Source organism: Aulonocara sp. 'chitande type north' Nkhata Bay, linkage group LG7 (genome assembly GCF_057382095.1).
Source record: "Aulonocara sp. 'chitande type north' Nkhata Bay isolate Kocher_YH1m ecotype deep benthic linkage group LG7, A_spYH_male_GT1.1, whole genome shotgun sequence".
NCBI classification, from domain to species: domain Eukaryota; kingdom Metazoa; phylum Chordata; class Actinopteri; order Cichliformes; family Cichlidae; genus Aulonocara; species Aulonocara sp. 'chitande type north' Nkhata Bay.
In genome coordinates, this window is record NC_141350.1 from 53,166,251 (window position 1) to 53,185,606 (window position 19,356).

Below are 19,356 nucleotides of genomic sequence, written 5' to 3' on the forward strand. Positions count from 1 at the left end.
GAATACTGAGTTGCATCCCAAGAACACCATACCTACTGTGAAGCATGGGGGTGGAAACATCATGCTATGGGGCTGTTTTTCTGCCAAGGGGACAGGACGACTGATCCGTGTTAAGGACAGAATGAATGGGGCCATGTATCGTGAGATTTCGAGCCAAAACCTCCTTCCATCAGTGAGAACTTTGAAGATGAAACGAGGCTGGGTCTTCCAACATGACAATGATCCAAAACACATCGCCCGGTCAACAAAGGATTGGCTCCGTAAGAAGCATTTGAAAGTCCTGGAGTGGCCTAGCCAGTCTCCAGACCTCAACCCCATAGAAAATCTGTGGCGGGAGTTGAAAGTCCGTGTTGCTCGGCGACAGCCCCAAAACATCACTGCTCTCGAGAAGATCTGCATGGAGGAATGGGCCAAAATACCAGCTACTGTGTGTGCAAACCTGGTAAAGACCTATAGTAAACGTTTGACCTCTGTTATTGCCAACAAAGGTTATGTTAGTATTGAGTTGTATTTTTGTTATTGACCAAATACTTATTTTCCACCCTGATTTACGAATAAATTCTTTACAAATCCTACCATGTGGATTCATGGATTTTTTTTTTTCACATTCTGTCTCTCACAGTTGAAGTGTACCTCTGGTGCAAATTACTGACCTCTGTCATCATTTTAGGTGGGGGAACTTGCACAATCGGTGGCTGACTAAATACTTTTTTGCCCCACTGTATAAGTGTGCAGATGTCTATACATGCATCTTTTACAGTGAAAGAGTGAGCCTGTGGTTTCTGTTTGAATATTTCACCCATGACCAGTGTGTTTGCTTAAACTCCAGTTTAAACACCATCATACCCTACCAGTGAAAAAGCAAACATTACCAACTTGTAAACACAGTTAAGTCATTTAATTTGTGGGTAATATAAAGTCGACATTAAAAAAAAAAAAACAATTAAAAAACAAAAAAACATGCTGATCAAAATATTCCATTAATCTTTTTATCACAGTTTTGTTTTCATAAGACTACACATTACATTTTATTCACTGCTTACACAAAGTGCAAATTAGACAGCCTTGCTACTGCCTCTAGTGCCAAGTTTAAAGTCCTTGCTTAGGATATTAAATTAGGATTAATGACCGATTGATCCTAATCTTCCAAATCATGTCAAGCAGAGCTCTTGGACGTCGCTGAAACTTCACGATCATCGCTACGGACAGTGTCAGATTATAGCTGAGGACTGGATTATCACTGCTAATCCAATTACACATGGTGTGCTGTAATCGGCTGTGAAACTACTGTAAGTAAGGATGACCATTTGGAGACTGAATAAAAAATTGTGAACATGCACTCGTACCAAATAAATAAATAGGAAAGCTGTGGCTGTACCTAGAAATTATTTCCAAGTTTAAACGCCTACTGGCATAATAATTGATGTGTGGTTTGTAACGCCCAAATCTCTGTCGATACTTGACTATCTCTAGTGACATCGGACCATTTAGTGGTCAAGCAACCGGAAATAGAAAAACTCACAACCGATGACGATTTGACTCCACCTCATGATACCATTTAGCAACAGATGAGCAGCGCTTCATGTTCATTTTGTCGGGCCAGAGTGAAGCACAGCTGCTGCCGTGGTTTCCTGTACTTCACTGTGTAAATGTTTGTCGGGGTTGCGGTCCGTCCCTCCGTCCCTTGCACCGTAGCTGGCTGAAACCGTTAGCGGCTTCCTCATCCAGAAACACCCCGCGTGAGTCAGTGCTGCTGCTAGTTTCTGCGGCGGTTTCGCTATGGATGTGCTGTGGATGATACCGCTGCTGCTGCTCATGATTATTCCGCTCCTGATGTGCACCAGCAGCACGTTTGTTTTTTATTTCAAAAAGTTCTTTTACGTGGCCTGGATGATGGTCTTGGCCCTCATCGGTATACCTCTGTGCATACTAAAGAGCGGAGGCAGAGACATTGAAAACATGAGGTGAGTTTTGCAGAAATGTCGCTCGCGGCGCCGTCTGACAGCTAGCCCTCGCTAGCTCGTTAGCTGGCTAGCAACCGTGGTTGTTTATATTGAAGCATTTGGGTTTTTACTCTCAGCAAAAACAATAATGGCCTCATTGTTGCGAGGAGTTAAGTTGGCGTTACAGCAATGTGGCGCAGGAGGTGTTTCCTGCCAAACTGTGTGAAATTTGAAATAAATAAATAAGCAGAAAATGAAGAAATCCCTAATGCAGTTTTCTTTATCATTCGTATGCTACTATTAGCTCGCTTGGCACATTGGCAGTAGCGGCGTGTGGACATTAGCTAAAAATCAGGGCGCTAATGTGACGTTGCGTTCATGCTGGGTTAATGTTTGGTAAATCTTAACGCCAGAAAAGCAATAATATCTTTAGATGACGGATATTTTCAATGTATTTTCTGCAGGCACTTTCTTAGAATCCCAACCCATACAAGTATCCACTAACTTGTGCCCTCTGAACGTGTAATCCAGCACTGTATCCGCTCAATTTGTCCTGTCTCTTTAAATCTGTGTGTGTGTGTGTGTGTGTGTGTGTGTGTGTATAAAGGAGTGACTCATTTATTGAATCCATAGTTACTAGTAGTGCTGATTTAACTTTATATTTCTGTCTTATTCCACCTCATTTCATTTCTGTATTTTATGTATATAAGTTTAGATTAGTTATTTATAGTTGGTTTACACAGCGTTGTGTATGTATGTGTAATGTGTATATATAGACACGTGTGTGTGTGTGTGTGTGTGTGTGTGTGTGTGTGTGTGTGTGTGTGTGTGTGTGAGATTTACATTGCTGTGCTTGAGAGCCACCATCTACCGGAACCAAATTCCTTGTATGTGTGTGCACATATATTTGGCCAATAAACACGATTCTGATTATCTGCCTCAGTTTACATCTGTGTTGGGGGCAGAATGTTAAACATTTTACACCTGACACCAAAATCAGTCACCAAAACTGATCCTTACTGTAGGAATGTAACGCATCTTCAGTGTTGGTGTTCACGTTGTAGGGGGTGTTGTTGTGTGGTTGGTTAAATCTAGTCAGTGGTGATGGCTTGCTGCACACAAATGACTGCATTTCAGTAATTACCCTGAAGAGACAGATGCCAGATGGCACTTTCCCCTGATTGGAGCTGGGTTACTGAATAGTTATGAGACCCATCCTCAATGCAACCTCACTTGGCCCTGAACTGCTGACAGCAGCAATGTCGGTTACAACAGTAGACCTTACTGCCTCAGTGCTCCAGGAATAACAATGTCACAGTCATGTTAGCTGTGCCAGTGGTGTCATGTTGCACCAGTGTACCGTTCTATCAGTGCAGAGGTTATCTGGACCGGTTGTCTGTGACAAAGTGACCGAACTGAGGTCAGACCTTAGATGAATGAATAGACTTTTTGGATGGATATTTTACACGGCAGACAGGACTGGAAGAGAGAGCATTGTAATTCAGAGGGTTCTGTCACCTAAATTTACTGTTACACCAAAGCCTGAAGACTTGCTTTCCAGTCACTTTACCTCTGAATTAAACCTGTAGGCCACAGCAGGTATCCCTGAGTTCGCTCACTCAATAACATCTGTAAAGCATCAAGTTACAGCTTGTTGTGCTTTCATTTCTTGAAACACATCCATTAATTTACGTTTAATTGAAACTGTTTTATCCGTCACTTATGTGAATGGCTACTTCTGGGTATGGGTTAGTTATTAGGTAGGATCTCATGACAACAGATAAAGGACGGGTTTAGTTTTCTCACTCACAATTGCATGAGCTCATGTTCTGTGCTGTGTAATGGTGTCGAACATCAGTGGGAGATTAGTGGCCCTGTCTTTTTCGTAAAGGAGTAATATTGCCACTCAACTTACTGTATTGAAAACAACCAGTTTTTTTTTGTTTGTTTTTTTTGCCATAGTATTTCTGATGGAAGTAATTGTTAGCTCTGTCACCCTGAGACTGTGATTAGATGCCTGTCCTTTGGACAACCTACTGACCTTAAACTTGTGAGTAAACTCAATAAGATTGGCAGTTTTACATTTTGGCAAAACAGGTCAGGCTGACCTTTGGAGTGGCCACATTGCATATGATTTGTCCTCTTGTTCAAATTTGATTACACTCTCAGGGTTGCAGATAATGAAGTGAACCAAAGTAAATGCTTAGTGGACTGATCATAAAATATAATTCAACAGCGGTCACTCATTACCCTTGAACATAGTTGCTGCAACACTATATCGTTGCATAACCTGTGGCTTTTACTTCAGACCGAATGTGTTATCACTGCACCACTATGTTGTAAGATAACCAAAAGACTACTCTAGTTTAAAGGTTAACAACATTTTTCCTGTAGATTACCAGTCAAGCGCAAGTGGAAACAAAGTCTACTACAGTCATCAGAAGATAGTGCTGAGAAATAGCGTACCACCACTTACTACTTTATATTTTGCTTATAAGGAGCCGGACTGTGTTGCATTTTTATTTAGAAGTGGTTGAGTAATGGTTCTGCCTGAAGGTTGCTTAAAACATAAAAAAGGGCACCTGTTATGTCCACACATTATAACTTATCAAAGAACCAATTTTAAATTGTTCAAATGGTGAAGAACGATTGTCTAAGAGAGTTTAGGCTATGTTGAAGAATAAAGCTGGTCATACCAAATATTAACTTTGCAGCTTGTTAGAATTGCGCAAACTCAGTTTGTTTTTTTTTTACTCTTTATGTTGTAGTTGCATGTATGCTTGCACATTTCAGTAAATACAGTACTTATGTCCTATATTTCCTACCAAAATCTAAAGACATGAATTGTGGTTCAAGACTTTTTTTTTTTTTTTTTTTTTTTTTTTTTGCTGTATTTTAGTAAGAAACTAGGTCCAGTGTATATTTGAAAAAAGAATAATCTGGTAGTTCTTTTTTTTATTTTTTTTTATTTAATTTTTAAAGTGTAGAGTAGAATCACTATAAAATTCTTAAAAGACTGCATGTGAGGCCTTTGTCAGCAGAAAAGGGTGTGAAATTTATAAAAAAAAAAAAAATACAGTTAAAAGTATAAAAAATTTTGCCCTTCATATTTTCCAAAGCCCTCTAGCAAACCGAACTGGAGTCTTTGCTGGACCAATTCTAGGTCCTGAGCCTTATGTTTGACACTCCTGCTTTCGAGTTGGCAGTATTGAGTTGGGATGTGCCTAAATCCTTAAAGCTGCTCCTTCATGGCACATTATTAGCATTAGTGGTGTAGTTTTAATGAGTATGTGTGGCATCAGATGCACGTTATGGCTGAAACTTGCTCAAAGATGGTTTTAAGTAGTTAGGTAGATGTTTTAGTCCATCGACACATTTTGTGTACAGTCATGAAACTGAGCTTAAATGAAAGCAGAGTTGAAGGTGAGTTTGGTTCCTGTAATAGCTGGTTTAGCAAGAAAACTACCCCATGTTACAAGAAGGATAGTTTGTTGTTTTTGTGACAGCAAACAGAGGGAATATGATTCAGGGATGAGCAAGGTCTCTTTTGTAAGTATTATGTATAGTATTATGTATAGCCTCTTCCTGAGGCCGGATTGGTAGTGCCTCTGCTCTTTTTCGGAGAAATTTCATTCAGATTATTGACAGAAGCCAGTTTTAGTGTGTCACACAGCTAGTTTGCTATCCAAAATTAGTGGTACAGTTTAGCATGGAGAATGTTATGGGAGTATGATTGTTCAGCTGCAAATGTAAAGTAGCATTTGCATGATGTGTGAACTCTGCCTGAGCACATCATGGTTGTTAAGAATCACACTGAAAGTTTTCCAAGCCAAGGGGCACCTTGGATTTGTCTTAACAGAGGTCAGAGCTGTTATCATGTTTGTGTCTATAAAGGTTAAGCTTTACAAGTCCCAATAGATCTCATCTGGTGGATCAGACAGTTTCAGGCTTTTAATAGTTGCAAGGGGGAAAGAAAAGCTTTAAAAAAATGGTTTTGTTAGATCATCAAATCACATTTATAAACAAGCACATGCTGACTAACAACCAGCTACAGTAATCACGTCATTATTGAACTTGAGTAATCATGCACAGTGCAGCCCAAAAAAAACCTTGTTTCTGTTGAATTTTTTTTCTTCTTCTTCCCTTTTTTCCTTGTCCATTGCCTCATTGCATCAGCGAACCTCAGGTCACGAATGCCCTGACAGTAGGGCTGCACGATTTTGCATAAAATGAGAATCACGATTTTTTTTTTTGGCTTAGAATTGAGGTCACGATTCTCTCACTATTTTCTTTTCCAATCCATCCATCTTCATCCGCTTTATCCGGGGCCGGGTCGCGGGGGCAGCAGCCTAAGCAAAGAGGCCCAGACCTCCCTCTCCCCAGCCACCTCCTCCAGCTTATCCGCGGGAATACCAAGGCGTTCCCAGGCCAGCCGAGAGATATAATCTCTCCAGCGTGTCCTGGGTCTGCCCCGGGGCCTCCTCCCGGTGGGACATGCCTGGAACACCTCACCCAGGAGGCGCCCAGGGGGCATCCTTGTCAGATGCCCGAACCACCTCAGCTGGCTCCTTTCGATGTGGAGCAGCAGCTGCTCTACTCTGAGCCCCTCCCGGATGGCCGAACTTCTCACCCTATCTCTAAGGGAGAGGCCAGCCACCCTTCGGAGGAAGCTCATTTCTGCCGCTTGTATCCGCGATCTCGTTCTTTCGGTCACTACCCACCGCTCGTGGCCATAGGTGAGGGTAGGGACGTAGATTGACCGGTAAATTGAGAGCTTCGCTTCTTTTCCAATATAAATATTTATTGCACTTATTAACTGCACATTAACTTCGCAACAGTTGAAACTGAACATAAAAACAATAAATAATCATAAAAACAACAAATGTCTCACGTTTTGTTGTTGCCGCAAAATGTTGTACTGCTTGAAATTCCGTCTCCACCGTTGCTCGACGCTGCGAGTATAGAGCAGGTAGTGCAACAATAGAAAAATAGTTGCGGGACGGCACTGTGTAGCGTTGGTCTAGGGTGTTGATCATTTTCCTAAATCCCTGGTTTTGCACAGTGTTGATGGGAGCCATATCTTTGGTCAGGTGATAAGTAATAGCCTCCAAAATTTCTTTGTGCCTGCGGGAGTTCGACGGGTATAGGGAAGCGCTGTATAAGGTTCCCGTTATTGATGTTTGGGTGGTTGACCGGGACGGATTTTCTCCTGTCACTTTTTCGTCATCTCTGACGTGCTCTCCGTTGTTTTTTTCCCTGCTAATTTTAGCATCACACAGCACAGCTTCTGTATCACGTGGTATAAGGCTCCGCCCTTGTCATTTGTTGAACAGGAAGAGTGAGCGCTTGTTTTCATGCAGATTACGTCCCGGATAAAAATGCGGTACAGTCGTCGTTTTTTTTTTTTTTTGTTTTTTTTAAAATCGTTGTCATTTGGAAATGAGATCGCACAGAAGTATGAATCGAGATCGCGATTTTCTAACGATTAATCGTGCAGCCCTACCTGACAGTTTCTAGTAAAATTTCCTTGTAACATGTTTTTTTTCTTTTAACCCTAACTGCAAACAGATTACTTTTTTGTGATACTTGGAGAGCGCTCCCATGGAAGCCTATAGTTTTGTGAGTTATTGTAAGGTCAAAAGACGGCTGCTTTTGTTGTTGTCAGCAGACTAGCTCTGATAAACGAACTCTTCACTACCTGCCTATCAGAGTAAGACAGATAGTGACTATCTTGCAACGAGATAAAAAAATTAAATGTTCAGATAAATAAAAATGTGCATCTACTTTGACTAATCACAGCCTGTGTGTTCTTTTATGTAATGTTTGTCTTGAGGCAGGTGGATGAACATTGCTTTGTCAATGGTTACTGGAGCGTTATACTTGGTGAAAGTAATTATTTCCCCAACCAGGAAAAAAAACAATGCATAAAGGGGTGTTGAACATGATTAATTTAGCCTATGTGTTTAAAGATAGTTGTGATTATATTGCCTGACACATTCCGCTTTTGTTTCTACCTTTCACAGGGCTTTGGTTAGTAATATGCAATACACTGGCATCATAAGTAACCAGTACATACTCACTGTATTTAACCTTTTTCTCTCTTTTAGGATCATCCGTTTCATGGTTCGACACGTCAAGTATTTGCTGGGTCTTCGATTTGAAGTGAGCGGTTGGGAGCATCTGCAGACCGAGGGTCCCTATGTCGTCATCTCGAACCACCAGAGCTCCCTGGATGTTTTGGGTGAGTCTTTTAGTGCTTCTCTGAAGACGGACGTTTTTGATATTGATTTAAATGCTTTCAAATACAGTCATACAATCAATTTCTTTTGGCATTTTAGCAAAAAATATAATTGGTGAAGCAGATAGAAAGGGCATGTGGATAAAGAGAAGGGTGTGCAGTAAAGGTCCAGCTGGCTGGGAATTGCTGGGATCCTGCTTGGGGCATTTGCACCCATGCAGGATGTCTTTACTGCTCTGTCACCAGGTAGGCCTGTTTGATGACACACTTAAAGGTTATTTGAAACACATTCAACTCTCTACTTATAAATGGTCATAAACATCAGATTGAAACGTGTTGAAAGTTTAGCAGTGACAGCGTGTCTCATCTGTTTCTCACTATACACCGACTTTTAATCTGAGAGGAAGAATGAAGCAAGGCAGTCATGCGGACGGCAGATTTGTCTCAGCTGTAGTTTTTGTGCTTTTAAGCCCTACAGACTCAAGAAAACAAACCAAGAGTAGGAAAAAGAGAGAATCCTCACCAGGGAAGAGTTGTTTTACAGTGAGTCCAGTTCATCCTGAGCAACTTGATACCAGATATGATGCATGCGGTCCTGAACATTTTAGTTGGAGGAGCAGCATTCCTCTGCAGTAGATGCATGAGTCCCAGATGGAAGAATTGTACCGTTAAGTAGGGCTGGGCGATATATCGAGTTTTTTAAAAATATCGATATATTTTCATACGAGATATAAGATGTGACAATATCGTTTATATCGATATAGTCTATGTTACGTTATAATTATACTTGTGGAGCCGCAGGTTTGCCTCTCTTTCGTCCACTTTTGTCTCTACGCAACGTTACTCGGCCTCGCCTCTCCTGCACTGAACACAACTCCCCCTCCCCCATAGCTTCACCTGCAGGCAATGACAAGATGAAAGCGGAAAATCTCCGTTAGCGAGTTACCGTGCGTGGGGCTGGATGGCGTCAACGTGTTAGCGAGCTAACCGCGCTAACGAGCTAACCGCGCTAACGACATGCAGCCCAGAGGGGCTGCACGGCCTAAAATCCTTTCCTTTTCTCAAAAATCGACAGTGCGCCTTATGTATGAATTCTGGTTGTGCTTACTGACCGCGAACCGATTTTATGTGGTACACAGCGCTCAGCAATCTGTCAAAAAATGTTTTAATATGACTTTGCTAAGCTATGGAGCTGCACCGCTTGATGGATTGTCAGAGGATTACGGCTACCGGGGAGGAGCCTCGCGGAGTGATACGTACTGTGTGTGTATAAGGACCACAAATGGCACCTGTTCAGAGAGGTGGTGCAGCTGTGAAATCTGTCTCTTTGTTATTATGCTCAGCGTCTATTAGTTTACATTTTGACTGCACAATTGTGAGCTTTTTGTTATGCACAAAAACAACATTGTTTTCTTTTATTTATGGACCATGATTATTTAATATATGCTGATAATTTATTTTTGAGTAATATCTACGCTGTATGTAAATAAAAGTGCCCGTGTGACATCTGGGACACAGTGTGACTAAGAACTCTCTTTTTGTTCTTAACTTATGGCTTTAAAAAGAAAAATCGAGATATATATCTTATATCGCCATCCAGCTAAAAAATATCGAGATATGAATTTTGGGTCATATCGCCCAGCCCTACCGTTAAGCTCCAACCATGGGAATTTTTGAATCCCACCTTAATATACGGTACATGTGACAAATCTCTACCTCATGACCTAAAGTAGGAAAGGAAAAGCTGATATTGAGCCTCGTCGACTGATGGCTAATTTAATGTCTGCTCCAATCACACAGGCCGAGAGACCAATCAGGGACCCAATAGGGCTAAAAATGTATTTACCTACTGGCTTTAGGAAGGCGCTTTTGTGTCTTGGTGAAATTGAACACAAAGAGGTTTAGGATTACTGTGATTGCGCTGGTCACTAGCAGATTACTCTCGTCACCTGTACATTTTGTAAGATGGATGATGCCAACTTGTCTGCAAACAGTTGCCAACTATTCACCAAGCAGTTAAGAAAATTTGAATTGTAAACACAAACTGAAAATAGGAAAATGTTGTGCTTTTGGAAATGTGTTCAGTGGCCCAACTTTACTTTGGAGGCATTTTGCAGCTCCAGTTTATTGCTCTTCTTCAAGTTTTACTACCAGTCTGTGGTTAGTTCCCCGGTATCTACAGACAAGTTGGCTTCTTCATGCAAACCGCTGGCAAAACCACAAAATATGCATATTAAATAATACAAGAACGAATCTTGAATATCAGAAGAGTTCATGTCACCTGTATTCTGGTCAGCATGTAGTGATAGCTAAACTCAAGCCTGTGTGAAAGCACAAAAGCAACCAGCTAACTGGTACAGATGTTTGCAGTTGGCTCAGTTCCTGCACATGTAGTACCAGATGCAACTTGTTTTTGTGTCAAACTTTATCCTTGGTCTCTCCTTTTGAAAGTCATATACTACTATCTAGAGCAGGGCGATATGGCCAAAAATATTTATCACGATATATATTTGAAAATTTGCGATAACGATATAACCGACGATATAATTGATGCGAGACAAAATACAACTCCACAACATTACTAGCGCAAAAAGACAACCTTCCATTTATTTTCACTTCAACAAGAAGCTGGTTTTTATCTACATTAAAGCTTTATAAAAATGTAACCGTGCAAATGCAAATTCCTTGCTGAAAGTTTAACCAAAAGGCATTTCCAGTAGAAATGGGCTGACATATCCTGAGCATAACCATGTATAATATCCACTGAAGTTAAAAAGAGGTGCTTTGCAACATTAAACTGCAGTGTGCAGTACGTATTTTTCGGACCATAAGGTGCACGGGATTATAAGGCACATTAAGCGAAACAAAGCAGTCAGATAAATCAAACTTTATTAAACTCATTCTTCTTGCTTCCTCCACTTCTGTACCATTGATTCATTAATGTTGAATTCTCTGGCAACAGCTGCTCTATTCCCATGTTGTTGCAGTATATTAATGACTAACCTCGTATTGTGGATGGATTATCTCAGTTGTTCTCCTGACTGAAGTTTGGTCCGTTTACAGCATCCTGCCATGCGATTGCATTTGTCTCCAACTATCAGGAACTTTAACGTTAACTTTTATAAGTGGAAAAGTGTTAGTGTTCGTCCTCCAGCTTCACTGTTTATGTTATGCTAACATAGCTGTGTCGCTAGCGATCACGTAGCACATCATTATATACCAGCTAGCCCAACTTCAGTAACCCTACAAACGTCACTGCTGTTTAGTTTCCTGTCTTCATTTATGTTGGAAGTGATAGCAGAGCTGTACGTTTGAATTTTTTCAGAAATCTCTCAGTCAGAACATGCTATATCATGCTTACGTAACTAGCGAAACTAGCGAGCTAACTTCCGCTAGCTTCCTGCTAACTTCTAACTCCGTTAAATGTAATCAATTTTGTTTTCATGGATGCCTGGAAGTTAAACTTCATAGTTACACCTGGTAAAGCAGCAATGCTGATCGTTTTATTAAAGATGAAATAATTTAGATAGTTTTTAACTCTCAGTGATGCTGTAGTGTTCGTTTCACCTGAATCTTACTGAGTTTAGGACCCAGATTACTCCCAGATTTAAGAGCATCTTAGTCCGACAAATACGACAATAACAACGGCCGCTTGCATGTTCTGCAAAAAAAATGTGCTTTGTCGTGTATCTGACGGACAAACACCAAACCAGTTCCACATCACTGAAGTTGCACCATTTTTACAAACCAATTCTGGTTCATCTGTTTCACTCAACAATCGGCCATGTGCGTATGAAAACAAAGGCACTGCGCATGCGCGTTTTACTCCCATTCTATCGCGATATTTCATTTTCCTATCGTTGCCTAACATTATACCGGTATTACCGGGAACGGTATAATATGGCCCAGCCCTACTACTATCATTATTCTATGTCACAATGGTTATACATAACAATTCCTTTTTTTCTGGATCTAAGTAGCTACTATTTCTGAGCCGTACTCCAATTTTAACGCTTGTTCCTTTGTATGCAAACAGGAACTGGGGAATATGTAAATAATGACAGCTACATTGTGGGTTATGCCATGCGAAAACACTTTGTGATCAGACTGCAAGATTGTCTGCGGCAGCCGTGATGGAGCCAGACTGTGATCTGGTCTCATCCTGTCACAGTTTAGTTCTTCTCAGCCAGCAAACAGTGGAGCAAGACTTTAGCTGTGCCACCATCTACAGCTTTATAGCTCAGTTCATTAAGGGAAAGTCTGCACAGGCTACTCACAACTTATTGGAACCGAATGTTAAGGCCTTCCAGGTGTATCTCACTTTACACTCCCACCTACTTAAGCAACGGTCACCTTTTCTGGTTTGTCAGACAGGCAGTAGGCATGTTAAAACTAGGCCAATTGTTAGATTACTGCATTCCAGCTTTGTGTTGGTACACAGTGCTTGTCAGAACAGAACAGTTTTCACAACCTCTGTTGATACAGGATCACATGCTGTTTGCTTCTCAGCAAGCTGAATAATACAAAACCTGGTGAAGAAACAAAGCACGGGCACAGAAAGAACCTGTTACATTGGTATGGGTTTTTAAACATTCTTTACATACTGATCACTTACTGTATGAATGAAATGTAGGCCTCGCAGAACCCTGTCTGAGCTACACACTGGTCGGAAACAAAAGCATGTTGTAGAAAGGCTTCGATTCCTCTTTTATTTATTTTCTTCAGCTTGTATTGTTGATAGTTGAGATGTCTTTTAACAGTATCTCATTCTTCCCTGTTCTAAACCTGAGTGTTGAGGGACTGTTTCTCTCCATCAGTGTGTGGGGGAGAGGGTTTTTCAGCACCGGTGAGTGATGAGGGCAGGCTCAAGGCCAGGGTAGTGATAGCAGGAGGAGAGCTAGGCGTCTAATTAGCACTGACAAAACTCAGCATGCGGTTTGTTTGGCGTCCAAGTTGCCATGCCGACTGCTTCACCCCAGCCATTAGGAGATGCTGATCCTAGAGCAGATGTTATATTAGTTTCTTCACCTTTCTGAGCTGCTTTTTCAGCTTGGTTTAAATGCATCTGCTCACCTGCTGTTTTCAGAGTAACATCTTATAAAGAGATAAGACAAAGAGGCCAAAGCATGGATGTTTTCATCTGGTCACTGATCCTTCTCTGAATGAGCTCCAGTCAAAAGGCAGAAACATGTGATTTCAGTTTGGGTGTTATCCCCTTCTAAGAAAGCGCCACTTCAGACATGTAGCGGTGCTACAAATATCCCATTCTGACCACTTATCAGGGTTCATATCCAGCTCTTCGTGGAGGTGGACTCTCTGCTTTGAGAGGGCGTATTTTTAAAGTCTCTATGGTATAAGTGCATTGCATTTGGGGTATTATTTAATGACTGAAAGGAAGACAATTTATTATAGTACAAGTTCTTATTGACTCTCTGTAACTTGTCATATTAGCAAACTTTGAAGCTACAAAGCAGTTGCTCGTAGAAAGCTGTGCGCTTAACTGCAATGTCTTTAACTTTTATTTTAATTTATTATTTTTATATTTTAGTTTTAAAAGTAGTTTTTGTGAAAACTGTCACCACAAGGTGTCACCGTTTCACTAGGTTGTAGTATAGCATTACATTTTTATTTTTTTATGGACATTTGAAATATGTTTAATTTTGAGAAACTGCAGTCTCTGTGCTCTTCTAGCTGCCAAAATAAGTCGGGTGCGTGTGATAGAATCATGAACTCTTTACAAGTATTGAGCTAACATCTGGTATATCTCATTTTGGACACAGCAGATTGGACTTACTGCACCATCTTGCGGTTCAAAGTGGTATTACATGGAAGTACAGCCAAGCCCTGTTTGTACTACAGTTGTCTCTCATACACTGCACAAAGACATCTTGGAAATGGAAATGATGAGCTGTTGTTTCTTTGCCAAAACCAAAAAACCCCACTATGTACATACAGTAGCTGTGATGGTTCTAAAAGTTTCATGATCCTGACGGTTAAGTCTCGTTTTGTCTCTCAGGCTTGATGGAGATCCTACCAGACCGCTGCACCACAATTGCTAAGAAGGAGCTGATCTATGCCGGTACAGTGGGCCTCATTTGCTGGCTGGGCGGGATCGTCTTCATCAACCGCAAGAAGACGAGCGATGCCAAAAGCGTGATGGCTGATGCCGCCAAAACCATGTTGGACGACCAGGTAACCTGCCTCCAGTTAACACAAGAAACATCTTCATCTCAAGGTTCTGTTGTAGTCTTTGTTAGAGAATGTGAGCTGGTTAAATCAACCTTGTCTTATGACTTTCACAGATTCGTCTGTGGGTATTTCCAGAGGGAACCCGTAACCAAAATGGCGACCTGCTGCCCTTCAAAAAGGGTGCTTTCCATCTGGCAGTGCAGGCACAAGTAGGTTTATTTATTTGCTTTAAAGATCTTAAATCTTACCTTGTACGTAGAGTGAAGGAGCGTTAGAGCTCTTCTAGCTTTTTGCTTCATCCATACATGTAAACATCCTGTTTATTCTCTTTACTCTGTCAGGCTGTGATGATTCTGTTGGTATTTCAGGAAGCTTCTGCCAGCTTAGGGTTCCCAATAGTGAGGGGGCCGATTCCAGACATGTGGGGGAGCTAGCAGACTTATGTGGGGCAAGACTAAATTATGAAATCATAATTTAGTAGAGAGCACAGCTTGCAGCCAGGTCATTTTCTATGATATTTTTTCGGCATTGTGTTTGACACAATGCTAGTGCGCTCTCACAAAGTGATTGGTGGGACAGCAGCAGACATGACCTCCAGTTCAGAATGGCTGCAGCTCAGCTGTGCAAATTTATGAGCTTTATCTCTGCGTGCATGCAGGTGGGAGGTCTCTGTTCTCCAGTTAATTCATATTTTCATAGCAACACTCGGGGTCAGAAAGGTGGGATAAATTACACATACGCAAAAAGAAAAACACTCTCGAATGAGACCTAGCCATGAAGCTACAACGGTGTGTGCATGTGTGAACCCAGATTTTGTAACTTGCAGCTGAAGATCGATATCAGTCGGGTTCAGATATGCACCAGAGTCTGCAAAAATAAAGCCCTGCTGCTCCTCGTTAGAAAACACATTAATATTTTGGTAAGAGGTTCTTACGCTTTAGAGCGCTTGCTAACGCATTCTCCAAACAGTGTTTAGTGGATGTTAACAAAAGCACTTTGTTTGCATTTGAAGTGCCGGAGTAACTCCATTTGAAATGTGTTGAATACAGTCTGTTTCATCTTTCCCTGATGGCTTTTTTCTTCTTCTTTTTTACACACTTGAGACTGTTTCTCTCTCTGCATTTGCTTCTGCTGAGTTAGGCCAGCCTTTTCATTCGTACCCGGCCGGCCAGATTGAGTGGAAACAGGACAGCCCCCAGGGGGAGCCGCGTTTGGCTCAGTCAGCCCCGCTGAAGGGCCACTCGGGGCCTTGAGACAGAGCAACTCGGCCTCTATTAGCGGGAGTGGAGGAGATGGAGAATGCTTGTGTCATGCTGAGTTTGTGTGTGTTTGAAGAAATGTGCTGCTGGTTTAATCAGGCATTTCGGCCTTTTTTTGATTGGTTTAGAAAGCATTTCCTTTTAGGGCTTCTTTTCTGTCTCTTTTCTTATTTTTGCCTTCGTTTTTTTTTTTTGGTTTTTTTTTTTTCTTCCAGGTACCCATCATACCTGTCGTTTTCTCCTCCTACAGCAACTTCTACCTACGGAAAGAAAAGCAGTTCAAATCAGGTAACTGTCCTCAACTTTTTAATTTGTGTTGGGTCAAATGACAATAACATTAAAACAACAGCTTGATGTTCCCCGAGACTCCTGACTCTAAAGTTTTTTGGGGTTTTTTTGCCCCTGCAGGAATCATCAGATTGAAGATCCTTCCAAAGATTGAGACAAAGGGGATGACTTCAGACGATGTGGCATCCCTGTCTGACAAATCCTTTGACCTGATGCGCGCTGCCTTCCTGGACATCTCTGACTCCATAACCCGGAGCAACGGGCCCGTAAGGCACTGAACATTGATCTTCCACCCGCCCTCTGTTTTTTCAGCCCCATGTCTGAGATCCACCCCTCCCCAAGGCCCCCCCACTCTCCGCCCCAGGTTGTCCCACCGCCTTCAGGAAACAATGTGACACAAGTCTTTTTGTGACGAAAGCTCTTCATGTCTAGTTGACGCCTGGTCCGGTCCACCTCTGGCCTGAGCACACAGCACAGTCAGTCCTGACCCTCACTGTCGCAGCAGCAGCTGCTCTGCACTTTGTGAGCGGAGTGACGGACGGCGAGCCGAACAGTCTGGGTGTGTGTTGTTCATGCATGCCTTTTGGATGGCTCTGTCCACCTTTCATCCTTGCTTTGGAAATCTCAGCTTTCTTATTGTCTTACTTTATTGCTGTTTTCTACTTTTCTTTGGTTTTTTATCTTCACCTGCTTTTGTTCGTTTTGCCTTCTGTTCAGCAGATAAACTTTGCGGGGTGGTTTTTTTTTTCCTGATCATAAATGTCAGTGGATATTTATGTTTTCCTCTCATGCTGCCTTGGTTTTAGTTCTCTTCGGATGCTTAAACAGACATACACAAAATCAAAGTACCCCATCTCATTTCTTCGCTTTTAGTTCTTTTCTGTTTCTCCCCTTTATGCATTCCAGTCTTTTGCCCAAAGACAAAAATGAGTGCGGGTCTCCACAAAGTGCGGAGCGTGTGGAAGGAAAGGACACCCACGACTTTCTATAGCTCTGTCGCTCTAGATTGAACTCTGTATCCACATTGGCTCATCAACCCAATGACCAATAGCTCCATGACACGCTTCATGATGTCAGAAGGCAAGGAATGCAAGATACCGTGTATAACAACAGCACCCATCTGTACTGGATTTATGGACTTCAGTGAACTGATCAGTTCTCAGTGTCGTATGTTGGTGTATCCCTGTACATTCTTCCAGTTTGTCTCTCTCTCCAAAAATGAATTGAAGCAACCGGTCTGCAGCAAGTGTCCTCCAGCAGTGCTCTAAACTCAAACTCTAATTTCACACTCTTGCTTTGTTGTTGTTGTTTTGTTTTTTCAGGATCACCTTTATGCTCCTACTCATATACAAAGTGTCAAAAGAAGTGAATTCTTTAAGTGCAATGTCCAACTGTTTCAACGTTACTACTGTTCCAAAGTGCGAGCTACCTGCTGTGCCATGACAAAGATGTTTTGGGAGGTTTCCAATGTGCGTGGGGTGGTTTATTTTTGTTTGTTTGTTTGGGTTGTTGTTGTTTGTTGTTTGTTTTTGTTTTTTTGTTTTTGTTTTTTAATTACTATCTCCTTACGGTCTACTTAACTGGTGACCCCTGAAATTATTTAAGGCAGTTCTTGCCATAAACAGGGGGAGGAAACCTATGAGATGATTTAGATCTCTAGTATTTGTTCATTTATTAGGATTAAATCAAGGAATCCCAAAGTACTAACAAACTCAAGGATCTAATGACTGAAGATGTGTTATGTTGATTGGGTGTGATGGGAAGCCTGTTTTTTAAATCCTATGAGAATAAGTTATTATATTTAGTTATGATGTTCTGATTATTTAACCTCACTGGAAACTATTAGATTATTTAAACAGGAAAAAGTGCAAAAATTTGGCCTGAATTTTGATTGTTGGCATCATTGGGTGAGTTTTGGTTAAAATGGATTTGTTGTATGATTTGTACTGAAAATGTCTTCGGACCACTGACTGAACCGCTTTCGTTTACACCCAGGTCTTAGTTTCACTTCGCTCAGAGTGCAGCCACAAAAATTATTAATTCTGCCCATCAAACACAATCTGAGAATGTACCACAGCATTCAGGACAGTTGTTTGTTACTAATTGCAATTTTTGAAAAAAATGACTTTTGCTTTCTTTATTAAAACTGTGACGTTGCTTTGCATGTACTTGGCATCAAATGTAGGTGACTTATTGGGTTGAGCACAAGGCATTAGGCTTAGTCTAACCTTGTTGTGCGCACTGACCTCCTGAGGAGCTCATGTGAATGGATTTATGGATACTTTGGTAGTATGCCCTGCTACGTGCGTTGCTGTTCGTAGTTGAGTGCACTTAGTGAGCCCTGCTTTGGTGACATGTGAGAGTCTGATTTCAGACAAGTTCCTAATCCAGTTTGGATCATAAGCCCTTACTATTAATCAATACTAATAACTCACCAACCTGTTCTCTATTATTATTCCTATTATTTTATGATTATTATAATTTTTTGTTATTTTTCTTTTTTCTATTTTTTTTTTTTTTTTGGATGGGGGGGGCTGTCTAAGACCAGTTTATACCTTTGCAGCAGGTGTTTCGAATGTTCAAAAAGCACTCTACCAAATCGGTTTCTTTCCAAAAACAATCTATACCATATACATTTATTTAGTGGAGTGTGCTATCCATTTATTCCCTGTTCATTGTGTGTGTGTGTGTGTGTTGGGGGTGTTTTGTACAACAGATTGTGATTTGTTAGCTTTGGCTAACAGGCTCTGCAACAGTCCTGCCTGTTTAATTCCCCCCCCCCCCCCCCCCTTTTTTTTTTTTTTTTAAATTTATATATATATATAAAATCTTTTGTCTCCTCCCCCCCCCCCCCCCCCCCCCCCCCCCCAATAGGGCCGTTGTTTACAAACTAATATGTAAGATATTGGAAAATATTCAAAGTATTCTTAAAGCACTTTTCATGCCGAGTTCTCGTGGGCAAAAAAAGTTTGTTTTCACCAAAGCTATTAATGTGTAATTTAGATGGATATGAGAAACAGAGCTGACATCCTGCAGAGCCGTGTGTGTGTGTGCGTGCGCGCGTGTGGCCCTTTATTGTATGTGTGTACATATGCACACATGGTATAGATGCCCATTATAAGTATCTGGTTAATATTTAATGTAGTGTTCTTGATTTCACATATTCTGGGTAAATGTGAATGCCTTGCATAACATTAAGTAAATAAATTCTTTTTGTTTTTTCTTAATTGGTCGTGTACTGAAATGCCTGTCTTGCCCTCCTCTGGGACTCATTTTAAAATCAACAGTGGAAAAGGTACTTACTGTATGAGACTCGGCAGTAATGGCTTTAATCTGAGGCACGACAGAACTTAGTTTGTTCCAGCTGTTTCTAGAAGTTCTCAAAGTTCACCGCACACCATCAGACCAGATCCACACATAAGCTTCGTACAGTTGCAGC

General features: G+C 41.3%; 1 protein-coding gene across 2 annotated transcripts; it reads left to right on the forward strand.

The window, feature by feature from the left end:
• Positions 1-1,531: 1,531 nt before the first annotated feature.
• agpat2 (1-acylglycerol-3-phosphate O-acyltransferase 2 (lysophosphatidic acid acyltransferase, beta)) lies at positions 1,532-18,085 on the forward strand. 2 transcript variants are annotated; one of them, XM_086301285.1, is made up of 6 exons: positions 1,532-1,964; positions 8,051-8,184; positions 14,198-14,373; positions 14,484-14,579; positions 15,845-15,917; positions 16,038-18,085. In XM_086301285.1, the coding sequence occupies exons 1-6, from the start codon at positions 1,780-1,782 to the stop codon at positions 16,193-16,195; spliced, it is 822 nt and encodes a 273-aa protein (XP_086157411.1). In that variant the 5' UTR covers positions 1,532-1,779; the 3' UTR covers positions 16,196-18,085. The 2 variants fall into 2 exon arrangements, with proteins under 2 accessions (XP_086157411.1, XP_086157412.1); XM_086301286.1 differs by having other exon boundaries at positions 15,880-15,917.
• The last annotated feature ends 1,271 nt before the right edge of the window (positions 18,086-19,356 follow it).